At 56.8% G+C, this 17,214-nt stretch overlaps 4 protein-coding genes across 5 annotated transcripts in view; 3 read left to right on the top strand and 1 right to left on the bottom strand.

The window, feature by feature from the left end:
• NXN (nucleoredoxin) overlaps nt 1-5,624 on the top strand; it is a 47,414-nt gene extending 41,790 nt beyond the window's left edge. Inside the window, exons 7-8 of the mRNA XM_021524904.3 lie at nt 2,252-2,376; nt 4,433-5,624. Of these exons, the coding sequence (XP_021380579.2) occupies nt 2,252-2,376; nt 4,433-4,615 (308 nt within the window). The 3' untranslated portion in view covers nt 4,616-5,624. The remainder of the gene's footprint in view (nt 1-2,251; nt 2,377-4,432) is intronic.
• A 779-nt stretch (nt 5,625-6,403) lies between these two features.
• Nucleotides 6,404-8,740, bottom strand: MRM3 (mitochondrial rRNA methyltransferase 3). Of its 2 annotated transcripts, none has more exons than XM_031506486.3 (4): nt 8,481-8,740; nt 7,641-7,885; nt 7,200-7,367; nt 6,404-7,045 (listed from the first exon to the last, which is right to left on the bottom strand). In XM_031506486.3, exons 1-4 carry the CDS (start codon nt 8,738-8,740, stop codon nt 6,492-6,494), a joined length of 1,227 nt encoding a protein of 408 aa, XP_031362346.3. In that variant the 3' UTR covers nt 6,404-6,491. The 2 variants fall into 2 exon arrangements, with proteins under 2 accessions (XP_031362346.3, XP_085413209.1); XM_085557083.1 differs by having other exon boundaries at nt 8,517-8,740.
• Nucleotides 8,741-8,788: 48 nt separating this feature from the next.
• On the top strand, nt 8,789-13,649 carry GLOD4 (glyoxalase domain containing 4). Its single transcript, XM_021524984.4, has 9 exons — nt 8,789-8,905; nt 9,857-9,906; nt 10,496-10,616; nt 11,007-11,151; nt 11,348-11,484; nt 11,723-11,809; nt 11,929-12,042; nt 12,131-12,217; nt 12,528-13,649. Exons 1-9 carry the CDS (start codon nt 8,816-8,818, stop codon nt 12,591-12,593), a joined length of 897 nt encoding a protein of 298 aa, XP_021380659.2. The 5' UTR covers nt 8,789-8,815; the 3' UTR covers nt 12,594-13,649.
• Nucleotides 13,650-13,923: 274 nt separating this feature from the next.
• GEMIN4 (gem nuclear organelle associated protein 4) lies at nt 13,924-17,181 on the top strand. Its single transcript, XM_021524967.3, has one exon. It carries the CDS (start codon nt 13,952-13,954, stop codon nt 17,132-17,134), a length of 3,183 nt encoding a protein of 1,060 aa, XP_021380642.3. The 5' UTR covers nt 13,924-13,951; the 3' UTR covers nt 17,135-17,181.
• Nucleotides 17,182-17,214: the final 33 nt, after the last annotated feature.

Genomic DNA, 17,214 nt, shown 5'->3' with positions numbered 1-17,214 from the left:
CCCTGTCCTGTGCCACAGCAGCTCACAGGGGTTTGCCAGAGGCTGCCGTGCCCACGGGGCTCCTGCAACTCCCACACACCCCCCTGGGATGTGGTGGAGCAGCGACTGGCAGCGCAGAGGAGCTGTCATAACAAAGGTGTGGTGGTGGCTGTGGCTGGGAATGCTGATGAGGTGTTGGGAGGGTGAGAAATACACTGTCACAGCTGGTGGTGGTGGAGATGGGAAAAGCCTTTCTGGAGCAGGGACTTCAGGCACAAGTGATGTTACAGAGGAGTCAGAGGAAGTGTTTGTGCAAGGGATTATAGATCTGTGCTTGAAACCACAGCTCACAGGGCCGTGACAGTCAGAGCAGCCTTTCGTGCTCTGCTGGTCCTTGATTTCCCCAATTCCCCTGGCTGCAGGACAGGGCAAGGTTTTTTCCCAAAGTTCCTGTCCTTTCCCTGCTAACCCACACATGAAGCTTCCCTGCAGTTAGAAACAAGCCTAGAGCTACAGATGGCTCATTCTTCATTGCTTCCCTGCCAGCAATGGACACAATAACTCAGGAAAGGGCATGGCTGGGATGAGCTGTGCTGCAGGCTGAGCCCTGGGTGGGCAGCCCAAGTGTGCACACAGCATCCCAGGCAGGGAACTGAGGGGTCCTGGGCTCCTGAGGGGGTGCAGCTGTCCCCTGTGTGCTGTGTGGAGTTTAGGGGTGTGCTGAAGAAGCCCCCCTTGCCTTGTTGGTGTTGTGCCCGGCCCAGGGCAGGGCTCGTGTCCCGCTTCCTCATGTGCCCTTTGTGAGCAGCACACACTCCTCTGCAGGCTGATAACATGGCCCTCGCTCCTTTCCTTCTTCCCTTTCAGATTTCCTTTTGACCCTGGTTATTTATTCAGCAGAGCCCAGCAGGGGATGTGAGCACAGAGCCAAAAATCCTCTCCTCACGTGGGAAGGACCGGCTGGCCACGCCAAGCCTGATGGATTGGGGCTGGCGCTGCAGGCCTCTGGAAAGACTTATTTTTATCTTGCTCTGAGCAAACTTTTTCTATCACCTTGCTGCAAACAGCTCATCAGGGGAACAGCTGGGGCTCTTGCTCCGTGCTTTTGGGGGTGGATGGTCTTGAAGAAACCCACCAGTGATGTGCTGGGGCAGAGAAGCAGCTGGTGCTGCAGCAATGCAGGCACTGGGAATGGGGGGGGGGCTCCTGGCCAGCTCTGTCCTGCTGGGAGACCCCCCCAGCAGACCAGTGCCTCCATTGCACAGGCAGCAACACCCCCAGGAGAAGTGCTGGTGCTGAATAAATCCTGACTGATGTACCTCCTTCCCCAGAGGGGTTAGGGCTGGGTTAGCCAGAGTGTGCAGGGCTGCCTGGAGCACCGCCAGCAGCTGATGTGTGTAGGAAGAGCAATCCCTGCAGACACCCCACAACTTGCTGTATTTATCACTGCCCTGCACACAGGACAGACCCTGAAATCCAGTGTGCAGCATCTCTGGAATCTCCTGCTTTGCTTGGAGAAGCCAGAGAGGAGGACAGGGCTGTGTGAAGCAAGGACAGAGAGTTTCCCTGGCATGGGCACGGCTTGTCCCAGCTGGGGGCTGGACCTGTTGTGGTGGTTACATCAGAGACCATGAGGGGGAACAAAAGGCTCTCTTCTGCCTTCTTCCTTTAGTGCCTAAAAGTGTTCCCTGAATTGGAATCTTTTAATCTCCATGCTTCCCAAGGATGCAAACTCTCCTCTTTCCAGCTCACTATTTGAACTTCAGTGGTGGCTGGCGTTTGATTGATGCTGCCATCTCTTTCTGCCCTACCTCTGTCAAATCAAAGCTGCCTTCAGAGCTCTGAGACTGGAGCAGTAAAGCTGCAGCTCAGCCATCCCCAGGCACAGGGATGGTGCGTGGCGGGCAGGGGTGGCAGCAGCCTCACATCAGCACCTTGGTTTGCTCTTCAAAACATGCTGAAACCACAGAGCAGCTTTTTGTGTGCCTGTTTGTCCCTACACAGCACCAGGGAGCAAGGAGTGGAGTATTTGGGGAGCAGGAACTGCTCTCCTGTTGGGTGTTTCCCTGTAGTGCATTTCACTGCTCCCTGATTGCTCCAGAGCTGTGTGTGCCTTTGAAGTCCGTGCGGCGCATCCGGGCTCCTGCTTCCTGCACGGAGGTGCTGCGGGACAGAGCTGCCAGCGCCCAGCCCGTTTGCATCCTTTGATCCTAACTTCTTTTTTTTGCCTTGCCTCTCTTCTGTTTTGTCTCCACAACCCCGTGCCCTGCAGATTCAGAGGATGATGGGGAGTCGGAGGCAGCGAAACAACTGATCCAGCCCATAGCTGAAAAAATCATAGCCAAGTACAAAGCCAAAGAGGAGGAGGCACCGCTGCTCTTCTTCGTGGCGGGTGAGGTAAGTGAGAGGAGAGCACAGGGCTGTGTCCTGCTGGGTATGGGGACTGAGCTGAGTTGGGTACTGCTGTTGCTGTTTTCAGGGGGTAAACTGAGGCACGGAGCTACTGCAGCTGCCAGGCAGCACAGAGCAAAGCCAGACTTGAGGCCTGGCTCAGTCTGTGCTCTCCTTGCCAGATATTACTTCTAGCAAAGGGTTTGCTCAGAGATGCTCCTGAAGGTAGGAGAGGGACAGGCAGAGCGGGGCAGTGGGAGGTGGGAGGGAGTGGGCTGCTGCCTGCTCAACCCTGCAGGCAGAAAAGTGGATGGGCAGGGGAAGAAGAGCAGGGTTTGAGATTCAGCCTGGCCCAGCCAGTGAAATTTCAGCTGTTGCCCTTAGCTGACCATGTTTTTTTTGGCTGAGATGTCATTTGAGGCATGTGCAGCGCTCCAAGTCAAAGATCTGCTGGAGAGAATGGAAATGGGAAAACTGGAGGACTTCTGGCCTCCCTTTCCGCTGCACAGACACTTTGTCCCGCTGCAGTCTGGCAAACTAAGGTTTTGTGTCAAAAAACCTCCCAGCACCCCCAGGCCTGCATTTCCCCTCCCACATCATTCTCAGGGCCTGGGCAGGTGGCAGCCGCTGCGCCTGCTCCGTCCCTGCACGCCCACGTCACCGCCGCAGTGCTCCATGCGCGGAGCCCTCCGGAGCCGCCCTGCGACAAAAGGGTCCCCACTGCCACCCCCGGGCCCCCCCAGCCAGCCAGGCCCCCACTGCCACCTCCCACAGCCCCCTCTGTGCAGCCGCTCCCTCTCCCACCACCGTAACGGGTCTCTGAGCATCCCAGCTCAGCCCCGCACCCTTGAATAAGTCCCTTGTTGGAAAGGGCTATTTTGGGAGGGTCCGGGACCTTCCCCCCCTCCCCCAGAGCCTGCCAAGCGTTTTCCTCCCGCTCGCCGGCTGTAGCTGAAACATTGCTGCTATTCATGCAGCTCCCGACGGCCCTGCGGCGGCCGGCCCGAAGAATGGGGAGCGTCCGGCACATCCCATTCATCCGTCACCTCAATAGCCGGGAGCGCTGGCCCCGGGGCTCCGCTGGCCCCCACGCACAAAGCAGCCCGGCCGTGGCCGGAGCAGGCGCCTCCCATTGCTCTCCCAGCACCGATTTTGCATTGATTAAAAATATCCCTCGCTGCCTTTGTCAATAAAGGACGAGGCGCCCCGACACCTGGGTGGGGGGCGGCCGAGGCGACGAGCCCGGCCCTGCTGGCCCTTCCAGCCACGTGGTCCAGCTGCGCCAGAAACCCCTGCAAAGGAAGGGGAGGCGCGAGTGGAGCTCCCCGGCGCTGGCGCCACGCGCTGCAGAGCCCCGGCCGCCAACCAGGTGGGTGGATTCCATTCCTGCCCCTCGGAAGGGGCGCGCAGGAACGCCCCGCTGCGTGGGCTCGGCGAGGAATCGCGCCGCTGCCGCCTCTTTGCATCCCGCAGCCTTCAGAGGGATGGATCGTTGCCTGTGCCGGGGCGAGGGGAGGGCAGCTCTCTCCCCCTGCAAGCAGCATGCTGCTCCTGTGGGTGCCCACTCACTGGGACCTGCTGGTGGGGTCTCATCGTTGGCTCAAAGCACAAGTCTTCATCCCGTTCCTGTTCTTTGCTTTGTTCTGGGTGTGCACTTGGGTCCCTTTGGTATCCGCCCTTGGTGAGCGGTGAGCTCACCAAGCAGTGGCTGTGCTGGCAGAGGGCTGGCAGTCCCCACGTTCAGCACTTGTCACCAGTTTCCTTGAGCTGTGGATGTCCCAGAGGCTCTGGGGTGGCTGGGGCAGCAGGTCGGTCTGGAAGCAGCACCTCTGGGTTGGAGGAGTGGATGTCCCATTCCAGCCTGGGATAAACCAACCCCGTCTGGTTGTGACACGAACCACGAGCAGAGCAGGCACCGAGATGGACGTTGCCTGCTATGCTGGTGGTACTGCGGTGCTGCTGCAAGGCGCAGCCTCTTGGGATAGACTGTGGCAGCAGCAAGCTGCTCCTGGTCTCCTGGCTCTGCTGTTGACTCCTCTGTCCTTCTCCTTTTGGTCTCCAGGACGACATGACCGACTCCCTGCGGGATTACACCAACCTGCCCGAGGCTGCACCCCTGCTCACCATCCTGGACATGTCAGCCCGGGCCAAGTACGTGATGGATGTGGAGGAGATCACGCCCGAAATCGTGGAAGCCTTTGTCAGCGACTTTCTAGCAGACAAGCTAAAACCCGAGCCCATCTAAGGGGCCCCTGTGCCAACAGACGTTATTTAAAACTAGGTCTCTCTTCCGCCGCTTGTGGATTCTCCAGCGTGTCCTCACGCCCGACCCAGTATCCAACCTTCTTGTGGTGCCTTGTTTTACGCAGTGAATCCTCCTCCTAAGCAAACTCCTTGAGATGCACTTTCAGCAGGGAGTTGTTGGCGTTTGGAGACTTCGCTTGTGCTTCATGGTGATATAATAACCTCTAATAACCAGGCCAGAACTGTTACCATATCGTTATTTTATACACGGCACTAGCTAGCAGGCAAATCTTTTTGCATGGTGTTCTTCCCAACGTATGCATCAGGCAGTGGGTGGGCTTCCTTGGGGCTCTTTGCTTTCTCCTCCCCTCCTTCTTTCCTTCCTCACCACCCCTGCTGACTAAATGACTTCCAGGAAGCAATAAGGAAACTGTCCCCATCGCCCCTGGCCAGTTCTTTCTCTCCCACAAAAGTGCCCTGACAAGGCCAAGACAAAGTCTTAACTGCTGACAACCTCTGAAAGACCACGGCACAGCCAAGCTCTTCCTCCTGGGGGTGAGACCTTGTGGGTTTTCCACCCCCCATCCAAGCACCGACAGCCTTAGGCAGCGCTGGCTGTTGTGTCAGGGTCCATCCCCCTGCCATGGGTGGGTATTCCCTGTCCCTCCCACTCTGAGCCAGGAGGAGGATCACCACCGGGCTGCCCTCCCCTCTCGTCTCTTCCTTGTGCTCCCCCTGTCCCCTCTCGTCCTTCTCTCTGGTATGAATTGTCCTCTCTCCCCTCTGTGTTAGTTGACTGAGCTGTTTTTCGTAGGTGTGTCCCAAACTCAACGTTAACGGTGCTGTTCTTTAAAAAACAAACAAACAAAAAAAAAAAACCCTCCCAAACCCTAAGAAAAAAACTTTCCCCCCCTAACCCAAGCAGCGCAGCCGAGCCCTTGAAAAGTGACATTGTAAAAACTGTACATGGTGATTGGAACTTTGTAATAAAACTGTTACAATGACCTCCATTGCTGCGTCCTGCTGTGGGGGAGGAAACCTGTGTGGGGGAAGAGGAGCCCACAGCCTGACCCCATGGATAGGTGGCTCCTGGGATTTATTCTGTGTGTTCCCCCTGGGCTGACACAGCCCTGGCTGTGCCTGCATTGCTCGGAGCTCCCCAGGAGGGAGGGAGCCCTTTGGCAGCCACTGGGGCGTTCCCAGCCTGAATAGCTGGTGTTGTGCAAGCCACTGCTTCTCCCTTTCAGCTCATTAGTCAGCCATGGCAGGATTATGGCCTCTGCTTTTATCCTGCTGCAGCTTCCCACCCCGCCAGGAGCTGGGAGCAGCCGCCAGCTCGGCCTGTGCAAACCCAGCCTGTGTTTTGCACGTTTTGGGGGTTCCCGAGTTCAGCAGTGATGAACTGGCAGGAGAGCAGCTCCAGGAGCAGCCCGTGGTCAGGAGTGCTGCAGCTCGGACACGCCAGCCAGCCTGGCCATGGCAGGGTTGGAGGGATTGCTGGAGCACAGGATTTGGGTAAGCACAGGCAGGACCCACTCAGGTAGCATCAATCTGGTGTTTGTGACCCAAAACCACAGCCAGGCTGGGAGGGACACACGCTGTCAGCAGCAGCCTGGCTGGGCCAGCACAGACAGGGATCTGAGGTCTCCATGGATCTCCTGGATGAAGGGCTGGAGCAGGGGGGAAGCGGCTGAGGAGAGGCCAGGGCTGCTCCCCGGCCTTTTCCTCCTCTCTAGCATCACCGTGTGGCCACACACTCATCCCAGCACTCTCCAGCCTTAAACACTCATTTACTACAAACCAAACAGCCCGAGCTGCTCTTTTATTAACCCTCAAAGAACCGAAGGCAAGAGGTGCTCCTTCAGCACCCAAACAGTTCAGCCTGGCACAGGCAACTTCTGCCTGCCATCCTCCTGCTTGTGCCTCCACAGCAGCTGCCTCCTGCCCTCGAAGAGCACGATGCCAGCAGCGATGGCAGAGTTCAGGCTGTCCACGCCTGGCACCACGGGGATGAGCAGCCTCTTCCCCCCCGTGCTGGCTGCCAGCCCAAGCGCGGCCGGGCTCAGGCCGTGGGTCTCCCCTCCGACCACCACGGCCACCGGCGCCCGGGCCCAGTCCTCGTAGTAATGCTGTGCAGCCAGCTCTGGCATTGCTGCTGCCTCCTCATCCTCGTGCTCGGGAGCAGCCCTGGGGCTGGATTTCACAGGAGCTTTTGGGCTGGAAGGAGCAGAGCCAGCCCTGCCAGCCCCTCTGGGCACGGACGTGCTCCCGGCTGGAGCGTCGGGGTCATTGTTGTCGGCCACGCAGACCTGGATGCCAGCAGGGAGGTTGGTGGGAACAGATTCCCAGTCCAGGTTGGCGATGATGGGCACACGGAAATGAGCCCCCATGCCTGCACGGAGCACCTTTGGCTCCCAGGGATCCACACAGCCTGGGAAGGAACGGGGAGAAACCATGACAGCACAGGGGTCCCCACAGAGGTGGGATTCACAGCCACAGCCAACCAAGCCAGACACTCCTTAGGAACTCTGGGGAACATCCTCAAGCACCTCTTTACCCCCAGGCTACTCAAACTTTTCTCTTACCTTTGGTGAGCAGCACTTTCTCACAGCCTGCTCCTGCTGCAGATCTCAGAATAGTCCCCAGGTTTCCTGGATCTCGGATGTTGTCGCAGATGAGGAGCAGTGGCAGGGAGTTGGCGAGCTGAGCTGCAGGGTAGGACATCTTGGCAGGGTCAGGCTTGGAAAAAATGCCTGCGGAAATGAAGTGTGACAGGTTTTTCACTGACCCACCCCCAGGAGAGGCCTGCTCTGAAAGAGCTGGCCCAGATTTCACTTAAGATGTGCCAGAGGAAGTGTTAGGAAAAGCACCACCTAAAGGAAGTGTGAGCAGAGTTTGTCACTTGGCAAGGAAAACTTATTTTCCATCAGTGCTATGTCGAAGGAAAGATTATTAAGAGAGTCATTACCCTAAATATGAAAACTTTCCCTTTGGGCAGTGTTGCAACTGTTTTCGAGGCAACTTACCAAGAAGCCCCTGAGGAGTCACGAGGTCAGACCATGTCTTAATGTCTTCAAATTTCACCTTAACCAAGCTGGCTCGTTTTATCTCTGCCTCAGGCAGCAGCTTCAGGTGCCCCACAGTGCTGAAGAAGAGAGTCTGTGGCACAGCCCCTGCCTCCAGTGCATCCTTGATCAGCCTGTGCCCCTCCAGCAGAACCTTCCCGTGATTATCTCGGAACTTCTTTGACTTGGCGATAGTCACCACTTTTCTGTGGAGAAATTATTCAGAGAACATGGCCGTGATGCTCACAGCACCTTCAGAAAACCTTCACCAGCCCCTGAGAGCTTCTCCGGGTGGTCACAAAGGTGATCTGAGGGATGGAGCACCTGTCCTAGGAGGAAAGGCTGGGCGAGGTGGCCCTGGGGTGGGATCAGAGCACCTGAAAGAGAGCTGGGGAAGGGCTTCCACAAGGACCTGGAGTGCCAGGATGATGGGGAGTGGCTTTAAACTGCCAGAGGGCAGGATTAGATGGGATATTGGGAAGGACTTCCTCCCTGGGAGGGTGCTGAGGCCCTGGCGCCTGCCCTGGCAGAGCAGCTGTGGCTGCCCCTGGATCCCAAGGCCAGGCTGGATGATGCTTGGGCAACCTGGTCTGGCGGAATATACCCCTGTCCATGGTACGGGTGGAACGTGCCGGGCTTTAATCTCCCCTCGAGAGCGAATGGAGATTAAAGAACCAACCCCTCCCCGGTTCTATGAAGCCCTCCCGGTTCCTCCAGCGCGGCGTGTGTCGCTCTCCCTCCCTCCCTCCCTCCCTCCCGTGCGGCGGGGCGGCGCGGCCGGGCCCCGCTCCCCGCGCTCACCCCAGCCTGCGGTCCCCGGCCGCCGCCTTCTCGTACCGCGGCCCCGGCGCGGCCGCGCTGCGCTCCGCGGCGGGCGGCGGCGGCTCCGCGGGGCTCCGCGGCGGCGGCGGCTCCCGCACGGGGCTCCGCGGGCGCTCCGCGGGGCTCCGCGGCTGCAGCACCCTCACGGGGCTCCGCCGCAGCGCCCGCACCCCGCGCCGCCCGCCCGGCTCGGCCCGCCGCCACAGCAGCGCCCGCCCGGCGCGGCCCAGCGCCGCCATGGCCCCGCCCCGTGACGTCACGGCACGCCCCGCCTGACGTCACGGCACGCCCCGCCTGACGTCACGGCCGCCGCCATGGCCGCCCGCAGGGCGCTGCACTTCGTCTTCAAAGTGGGAGACCGGGCCCGCACGGCGCGGTTCTACCGGGAGCTGCTGGGCATGGCCGTGAGCACCGGCGGAGGGGGGCTCGGCGGGTGGTGGCCGGGAGCGGGCGGGGCCGCGGCTGCCGTGGGGCCGGGGCGCGGCCCTGGGGATGGGAAATGGGAATGGGGATGGGAAATGAGGATGGGAAATGGGAATGGGGAAGGGGGTGGGGATGGGAAATGGGAATGGGAAATGGGAATGGGGATGGGGGTGGGGGTGGGAAATGAGGATGGGAAATGGGAATGGGGAAGGGGTGGGGATGAGAAATGGGAATGGGAATGGGGAAGGGGGTGGGGATGGGGAAGGGGGATGGGAAATGGGAATGGGGAAGGGGGTGGGGATGGGGATGGGAAAGGGAAATGGGGAAGGGGGTGGGGATGGGGATGGGAAATGGGGATGGGAAATGGGAATGGGGAAGGGGGTGGGGATGGAAATGGGAATGGGGAAGGGGTGGGGATGGGGATGGGATGGGAGTTGGGATGGAATGGGGACAGGGACAGGAATGGCAATGGGGGTGGGAATGGGATGGGGATGAGGATGGGAATTGGGATGGGGATGAGGATGGGAATTGGGATGGTAATGGGAATTGGGATGGGAGTGAGAATGGAGATGGGGACGGGAATGGGGATGGGGATGGAATGGGAATGAGGATGGGAATGTGATGGGGATGGGATGGGAAATGAGATGGCAGTGGGGATGAGAATGGGATGGGGATGGGAATGAGATGGGAATGGGGATGGAATGGGAATGGGAATGAAGATGAGGTTGGGAATGTGATGGGGATGGGGATGGGACGGGGACGGGATGGGGATGGGATGGGAATGGGGTTGGGAATGGGACAGGAGCCGTTTCCTGCCCGCGCTGGCCCTGTTCCCACCCGCTTCCCCGGGCCTGGGGAAGGAGTTCCGGCTTGGATCGAGGGGATGCTCCAGGGGATCCCCTCCCAAGCCAGGGCACCTCGTGGCTCTGCAGGTGCTGCGGCACGAGGAGTTCGAGGAGGGCTGCAAGGCCACCTGCAACGGGTGAGTGCCCAGTGCAGCTGTTGTTCACAGTAAAATAAAGTTTGGGTTGTTTCTTATTAAATTGCTTCCCTTGGAACCTGCAGCCCCCCACTCTGTGTAGGTGTGGTGCTTATATTGCACAGAAATACCACGCCTCCAGGTTGATACTTAATTATTTCTCAGTTTATCAGGAATTTCTCAGCTTATCAGGACTCCAGTTCCACTGATTGTTTAGATAAGCATGGCACTATCAAGGTTCTTGAGTTAAAAATCCCTCCTGGTAGCCCAAGGCTAAAGAAAAAGAAATTAAAAGAAGAAAGAGGAATGCATTTCATTGTGAAGTGGAAGGAATCTTACAGTTTGGTGCCCTTTCCTACTTAGCAATAAGGAAGTGATTATGTAATTGCAGCTAATGAGCAGCCTGTGCTCTTAAAGCACCAGCTGTTAATGAGGTAGAATTGCTTTTATCATATGAAGAGAGCCCGGGGTCAAATCTGCCACGATTTCACTCTAGAAACACAACTCCTCCTTGAAACACAAATACTCGCAGTTCTTGGTGGTTCATTTCAATGCTAATGACATTAAAATATGGATAATATGGATATTCCAGCCCTTATGATGGAAAATGGAGCAAGACCATGGTGGGCTACGGACCAGAGGACAATCACTTTGTGGCAGAGCTGACTTACAATTATGGCATTGGAGAATATCGCCTGGGCAACGACTTCCTGGTGAGTTCCACTCATGATAAGCTGATTTACCTTGATAATTAGGAGCTCATTTGTCACAGCTGCTTATTTTTATGCTGTTGGGTCCCTTAACCACATAATCGTTGCTTTTATGGTTGTCTCTGAGTTGGAAGAGCAGAATCCAGAGCAGATTTGTGCTCACTTAGAGGTCCAGGAAACATTTCTGGAGCTCTCCCTCTGCTGTGTGGGACAGCTGGTGTTTGCTGCCAGATCCAACAGGAGGAACTTGCTGCAGGAAAACACTCTTATATTTATTATTTTGATAATTTTTGTGATTTAGTGGCTGGCAGCAGATGGAGATCTCGTGTTTCCTGTGTGGAAGGAGGTTCTGTCTCTGCCTCCACCCCATGGATTGTGTTGTGTCCTCTCTAGGGCATCACTCTGGTGTCCAGCCAGGCTGTGAGCAATGCCAAGAAGATGGGGTGGCCCCTCAAAGAAGTCACCTCTGGTGTCTTTGAAGCTGAAGCCCCAGGAGGATACAAATTCTACCTGGAAGACAAAGAACAGCCCAAGCAAGGTGAAATACCCCTGCTGGTGTTCAGCAGAGGTTTAACAGTGGGGTATCAGAGTGTGTTTATTTTGATGGCATTTTGTAGAACAGTACACTTTTTTTATAATTTCTCTGTTACTTCTCAAGAATACTAATGACATTAACTGTGGGTTTAAAGCTATAATATGTTTGTAGCTAATATGAAATTATTGCAATCCTCAAGATCCTGTGTGGAAGGTAACCCTGGGTGTCTCAAACCTGCAGAAGTCTGTGAGCTACTGGTCTGGTTTGCTTGGGATGAAAATCTATGAGAAGGATGAGGAGAAACAAAGGGCTTTGCTGGGCTACGCTGATAACCAGGTTAGTCCTTGGAAAAACCACCAATTTCAGGAAAAAAGCTCTTAATTAGAGCAACTGTGCCCTTAATGATGAGTGTTTTAATTGACGCTGTATACACCCAGCTGCGCTTTTAAAAATATAAAAGCAAAGCTGTGGTTTGCTGTGGCTTGTTGGGAAAGGCGTGGATGGGGGATTTTGGAATCGGCTGCAGCCTGGAGCAGTGTCCCTGCAAGCCAGGCTGGGTTTTTCCCTGTCCCAGTGCAAGCTGGAGCTGAAGGCTGTTGGAGGAGCAGTGGACCACGGGACGGCGTTCGGCCGCATCGCCTTCTCCTGTGCCAAGGAAGAGGTAACAGCCCCACTTCCCTCCCCCCAGCTGGGGAAGGTTGTTTTGATGTTAACAAAACCCTGAGCAGATAGTTTATCTCTTTGGCAGCGAGGTGATTTGGGTTTGCTTTCTGTTTCCAGCTGCCAAGCATTGAAGCCCTGATGAGAAAGGAGAATCAGAAAATCTTGACACCCCTGGTCAGCTTGGACACGCCTGGCAAAGCCACGGTGCAGGTGGTGATTCTGGCTGATCCTGTGAGTAAAACTGGAAAATTTTAAAAGTGGTTAAATTTGGTTTCAATTCCTCCTTGCCATTGGTTATAACTGAGCTGCCTCCTTTCAGGATGGCCACGAAATCTGTTTTGTGGGGGATGAAGCGTTCAGAGAGCTGTCCCAGGTGGACCCTAATGGTGACAAGCTGTTGGATGATGTAAGTGGCTGCACATTCATTTTCTTCCTGATTAGAGATACCTGTAAAATCCAATTTTCATTCCATGCTGAGTTTTTCCTGGTAGCAAATCACCCAGGGTTGGTAAGGAAAATAAATCAGTTTTTAAATCTCACTTGGTGCCCTGGGTGGAGTTGTCCAGCATCACTCTTGGGGCATGGTCTTGTTGTTTGCTGTGGCAGAGAAAGTTGGTTTTCAGTGTCAGTTCTCCTTGCTAGTAGCTAAAAAATGTTTTATCTCTCCAGAGAGCTTTCCTCCTGTTCTGACCATGTTCCCACTTGTCTTTGTGCAGGCCATGGCTGCAGACAACAGTGACAAGTGGTTTGCTGAGCACAACATGAAGAAGGTTTCAGCTTAGCTGGAGGAATGGCCTGTGCTGCTATTCTGTGCCTTGGAGTTCTTCCAAGAAAGTGCCAATCCTGGTTAAAGTGCTGCCTTCCTAATCAGAAGGTGCTGGGATTTCCTGTGGTGGGTTTTTTTGGGTTGATTTAAGCTGATGTCTCTGGCCTGCTGCTCTGTCCCTTTCACATCTCATCCATCCAGAAAAACGGGGGCCATGCAGCAAAGGAGCAGCTGAGCCCTTGGCTTCAAAACCAGGGACTATCAGTCAAGAGAAAACCACATTTCTGTGTTGTTGTTATGCTTCAAGGAAAGGTGGATAGGTTATTTTCTGATTAATTAATTTCCTGATTACTTTGCTTTAGCTGTCCTTCATTTGCAGGCTAGAGAGGAGATTTGGAGGTAGCTGTGGCTACTCCCCCTCTCCAGGGAGGTGTGGGGTGCATCCCTTTATTGGGAACAAAGAAATGATCTTGCCAAGCTGCGTGAATACTCCAGTCCTTGTTATTCCAAGGAGTTTCCCCAGCTTCCAAGGGGAAATGTTCAGCCCGTGGTGTGTTTCTCACTGGGATCCTGCTGTTGCTGGGTTTCCAGTCTTTCTCCAGGAGATTTCCACGTTCCAGCATGGAGCTGAGGCTGTGCTTTGGGGTTTGGAGCTGCACTGTCTGCTGAGGTGCCAGGGGGCAGCTTGAAATAAGTTTTTCACTTAGCTGTTGGTGAGAAGCTGCCTTTGGAAATAACAATTCAGGGTTTTTTGTGTTGGAGTGAAGTTGCTCTGCTTTTGCTGGGAATACAGGGAGTCATTCCCATCATTGCTTGTGCCACGTATGCTGCCTGACCGCTCGTTTCCTTGATGAAAACCTTAAATAAAATCCTTTAAATCAGGTTTTCATCGTGAAACGAGTTTGATAGAGACGATCGATCGGGCAGCGTTGGCACTTCTGAGGTGGAGCAGGAAAAACTCCTCACTGCGATTTGTTGTTTTTTTTTTTCAGTCAGCTTTTTGAATTCCGTTTTAATGGCGGTTTGGAATCCTATTTGTATGATTAAACACATTGATAGTGGAGCATGGCAATGAATTAGTCCATGAATTCATTTATTAATTTTTTCATTAATTATATTAGTCCATGAATTCATTCATTAATTAATTCACTAATGTTTTCATTAATTATATTAGTCCATGAATTCACTAATCAATTCATTAATGATTTCATTAATGAATTCGTTAATTTTTCATTAATGATTTAATTAATGATTTCATTAATTAATTAAGCAGCACACCTCCGCGCCGCCAGGGGCCGCTGCGAGCGCGCGGCGGGGCGGGGCGGAAGGAGTGACGTCAGCGCAGCGCGGGCGTGACGTCACCGCGCGGGCGCCATGGCGGCGGCGGAGCGCGGGCCCGCCATGGCGGCGGGCGGGCCCTGGGCCGTGGGCGAGGAGACGGCGATCCTGCACGGCGGCTTCCTGCTGGCCGCCCGCCTGCTGCAGCCGCGGCCGCTGCGGGAGCTGCGCAAGGCCGACTGGCCCCGCGCGGGGCTGCCCATCGCCGACGCGCTGCGCGAGATCGCCGAGCGCTGCCCCGCGCCGCGCCGCCGGTGGAAGAAGGAGGCCGTGGCCATCGTGTGGGCCAAGATCCTGCTGCCGGCGCTGGAGTGGGGCTGGAGGGATGACGGGTTCTTCTCGGTGGGCGCGATGATCCCCGATGTCAGTCCCGCCGCGCTCTTCGAGCTGGTGAAGGCGCTGGGCGAGCCGCGGCTCTGGGTGCAGCTGCTGCTGGCGCTGCCGCCGGCCGTGTGCCGGGCACAGCTGCAGAGCTTGGTGCGGTACATCTCCAGCGAGACCTCCCTGTCGGACGTCAGCTTCTTCCTGGACGTGTGGTGGGAGGTGCTGAAGCACAGGGAGGGGCAGGAGGATGCCACGGTGTCGGCGTTCGGCGCTCTCATCCACCAGCACGGCGGGGAGTCCCCCCCCGAGGATGGTCTGCAGCCCCCAAAGAGGTTCAAGGGTGACCCTGGGAGCGCCGCGGCCACCGCCGGGCTGCCCGCGGTGCTGCTGGAGGGGTTAAAGCTGATCCGAGGCAGCATCGCCCAGCCCCGCCTGAGGTGCTACGCCCTGGCCAACCTGGCCGAGCTGCTGTGCCTCTCCTCGGGGCTGGGGCCGGGGCACAGCCCCCTGCCCATCGCGGAGCACCTGGCCAAGCTCGGCGCCGTGGTCAGCCTCTGGAGCAGTGATGCTGACAGCCAGTACCACCCCTGCGAGCTGGGAGAGAAGGTGAGGGAGGCAGAGAGGAGCCTGAGCCTCCTGTGCCTGACCAAACCCTCTCGTGAGGAGCTCTTCGATGGCTTAGGCTTGCTCTGCAGCTTGCTGCAGGCCTGGGGAGAGGAGCTGCAGGACACTCTGAGGGGGTGTGAGGGGCTTTGCTTTGAGAGCTACCGGCTCCTGGATGCTCTGAGCAGCCTTGGGAAGAACCTGGATTTCCTCTTGGAGACCAGAGACCTGGGGGATGGCGGGACATGGGTGGTGTCAGAGGTGACACAGCTCACCAAGGACTTGCTCAGGGACACCGGTGCAGTCCTGAAGGGTTTGGACACCAGCCTTGTGTCTTCAGTTGCCATGGCAATCATTGCACAGAGGCTGGACCGCCATGGGGAAACCTGCTCTGTTTTTGCATCTGAAAAGACCTGGGCTTTTTCAAAGGCCTGGGTCGAGTGCCTGGTGAAGAATAAAGCTCTGTTCCAGACTCCTGAGCTAGTTTTGAAACTGCTGGAGACGCTGGTGAACTTTGCTACTTCCCACCATGACCAGGAGGCCCAAGAGCTGCAGATGCAAGTGACCAAAGCCATCGTGGAGTGCTACACTGAGCTTTCATTGAGTGACAAAAACAAAGTGATCTCAGCTGTCCTGGCGTCCTGGGGCGGCCCAGGTCTGTCCCAGAACGTGCAGGTTGTCAGGGAGGGCTTCCAGGAGGACCTGAATGTGACTTTGAACCAGATCACAGAGAGTGTGTCTGATGAAGGCCTGGCCAGGGCTGTGGCTTCTGTGGCCAGGCTGACACTGCTGTCCCCCGAGGCCACAGTGAAGCAGGTTTGTCATCTTGCTGTGGTCAACCTCGGGGCGCACCAGTTCCTCGCCCAAATCCTCTGCTCCTTCCCAGCACTGAGCTTCCTGGAGAGCCACAAGGGTGCAGGCAAGCCACGCAGCCTGGTGGTGAGGTGCCTGGAGGAGGCAGTGTGGGGGAAGCTTTCCACGGCGAGGGAAGAGGAGCAATTCCTTCAGTTCCTGGCCTTTCTCATGCAGCCAGGCTCAGCCACTCCACTTGTGTCACCTGCAGAAGTGACCGAAGCCTTTGTCCTTCCCTGTTTAAAGTCAGACTCTGCTCAGATTGAGCTGAGCCTGCAGATCCTCAGTAAGGTTTTGGGAATACCATCCTGCTCAGAAGAGCACTGGATTAAGTCCTGCCACCCATTCCCACTTCTCCTTAGCCTCTGCAAACTTCTGGATGGTTACACCAAGTACTGGCATCGGCCTAGGGAGCAGCTCTTCCCTTCCCTGGAGACCAAAGACCTGATTCTGAGCATCCTGTGCCAGCTGTGCGAGCTGGTGGGACCAGAGACCGTCCCCTCCTCGGAGCTGTGGGTGCAGTCGCTGGCCTGGCTCCACAGGAAGGTGGCATCCCTGGACTGGACCGTGGGGCTCCGTCTGAAGAAGCTTTATGGGGACCACTTCAAGAATGAGGTCCCAGCGACGCTGTTCGAGATCTGCAGGCTCCCTGAGGACGAGTGGACGTGCCAGTCCTGGCCAGCCTACGGGCCGGGCAGCGGGCTGCTGGCGTGGATGGAGTGCTGCTGCGTGTCCCCAGCGCTCAGGGACTCCATGCTGGCGCTGCTCTGCGTCAACGTGGACAACCCCGAGGAGGTGAATCTCTTCAGCAAAGGCTTCCTGGTGGCCCTCATCCAGGTGCTGCCTTGGTGCAGCCCCGGCGAGTGGAGGAGGCTGGTGCCCGTGGTGGAGCAGCTGCTGCAGAAGGAGGTGCTGCACGTGCCCTACACGCTGGAGTACGTGCAGCACGTGCCCCTGCTCAACCTGCGCCCCTTCGCCTGCCACCTGCAGCTCTCCGTGCTCTTCCTGCGGGGCTTCCAGCTCCTCTGCAGCTCCAGCTGCTCCAGCTGGCTGCCTCCAGAGGCCTGGCTGCACGTGGTGCAGCTGTACTGCGCCAGCCTGACCGACCTGCTGGCCTCCCTCAAGGCCGCGGCGGCGGCCGCGGCTCAGCCCTGCGCGCAGGAGGTGTCCTTCACCTGCATCCAGCTCTTCTGCCACCTGCTGCACGTGGCTGCCATGCTGCCTGCCGGGGGCTGTGAGGAGCCTCTGCTGGTGGTGGCCCTGGAGGTGCTGTCGCAGTACGAGGTGTCCAGCAAGGCTGACGGGTCGCCATGCGCCGCGCTGCGCAGAGCCAACGAGGGACACTTCCTGCAGGCCGTCACCCACAGCCTGGGGCACGAGGAGCTGCGCTGCACCCTCCTGCAGAAGCTCAGCAAGCTGGGAGCATGCCCAGAGCACTGATGTGGACCTTGTATGATCTGTAATAAACCCTCACTTTTCTCTTTTGAGTTTACTCCCTCCCTGCTGTGCTCTCCCACTAA

The sequence above is a fragment of the Lonchura striata genome, chromosome 19, assembly GCF_050655825.1.
Source record: "Lonchura striata isolate lonStrDom1 chromosome 19, ASM5065582v1, whole genome shotgun sequence".
Taxonomy (NCBI): domain Eukaryota; kingdom Metazoa; phylum Chordata; class Aves; order Passeriformes; family Estrildidae; genus Lonchura; species Lonchura striata.
This window is presented reverse-complemented; position numbering and strand designations above follow the sequence as displayed.

What these genes read in the sequence shown, in the direction of transcription:
- GEMIN4 (XM_021524967.3), top strand. Translation starts at nt 13,952, where the DNA reads ATGGCGGCGGCGGAGCGCGGGCCCGCCATGGCGGCGGGCGGGCCCTGG.
- GLOD4 (XM_021524984.4), top strand. Translation starts at nt 8,816, where the DNA reads ATGGCCGCCCGCAGGGCGCTGCACTTCGTCTTCAAAGTGGGAGACCGG. An exon ending in TGCAAGGCCACCTGCAACGG is followed by an intron (nt 9,907 to 10,495) that starts GTGAGTGCCCAG and finishes TGGATATTCCAG; the next exon opens with CCCTTATGATGGAAAATGGA. An exon ending in GCCTGGGCAACGACTTCCTG is followed by an intron (nt 10,617 to 11,006) that starts GTGAGTTCCACT and finishes TGTCCTCTCTAG; the next exon opens with GGCATCACTCTGGTGTCCAG.
- MRM3 (XM_031506486.3), bottom strand. Translation starts at nt 8,740, where the DNA reads ATGGCGGCGCTGGGCCGCGCCGGGCGGGCGCTGCTGTGGCGGCGGGCC. An exon ending in GCCGGGGACCGCAGGCTGGG is followed by an intron (nt 7,886 to 8,480) that starts GTGAGCGCGGGG and finishes ATTTCTCCACAG; the next exon opens with AAAAGTGGTGACTATCGCCA. An exon ending in GAAAGTGCTGCTCACCAAAG is followed by an intron (nt 7,046 to 7,199) that starts GTAAGAGAAAAG and finishes GTTCCTTCCCAG; the next exon opens with GCTGTGTGGATCCCTGGGAG.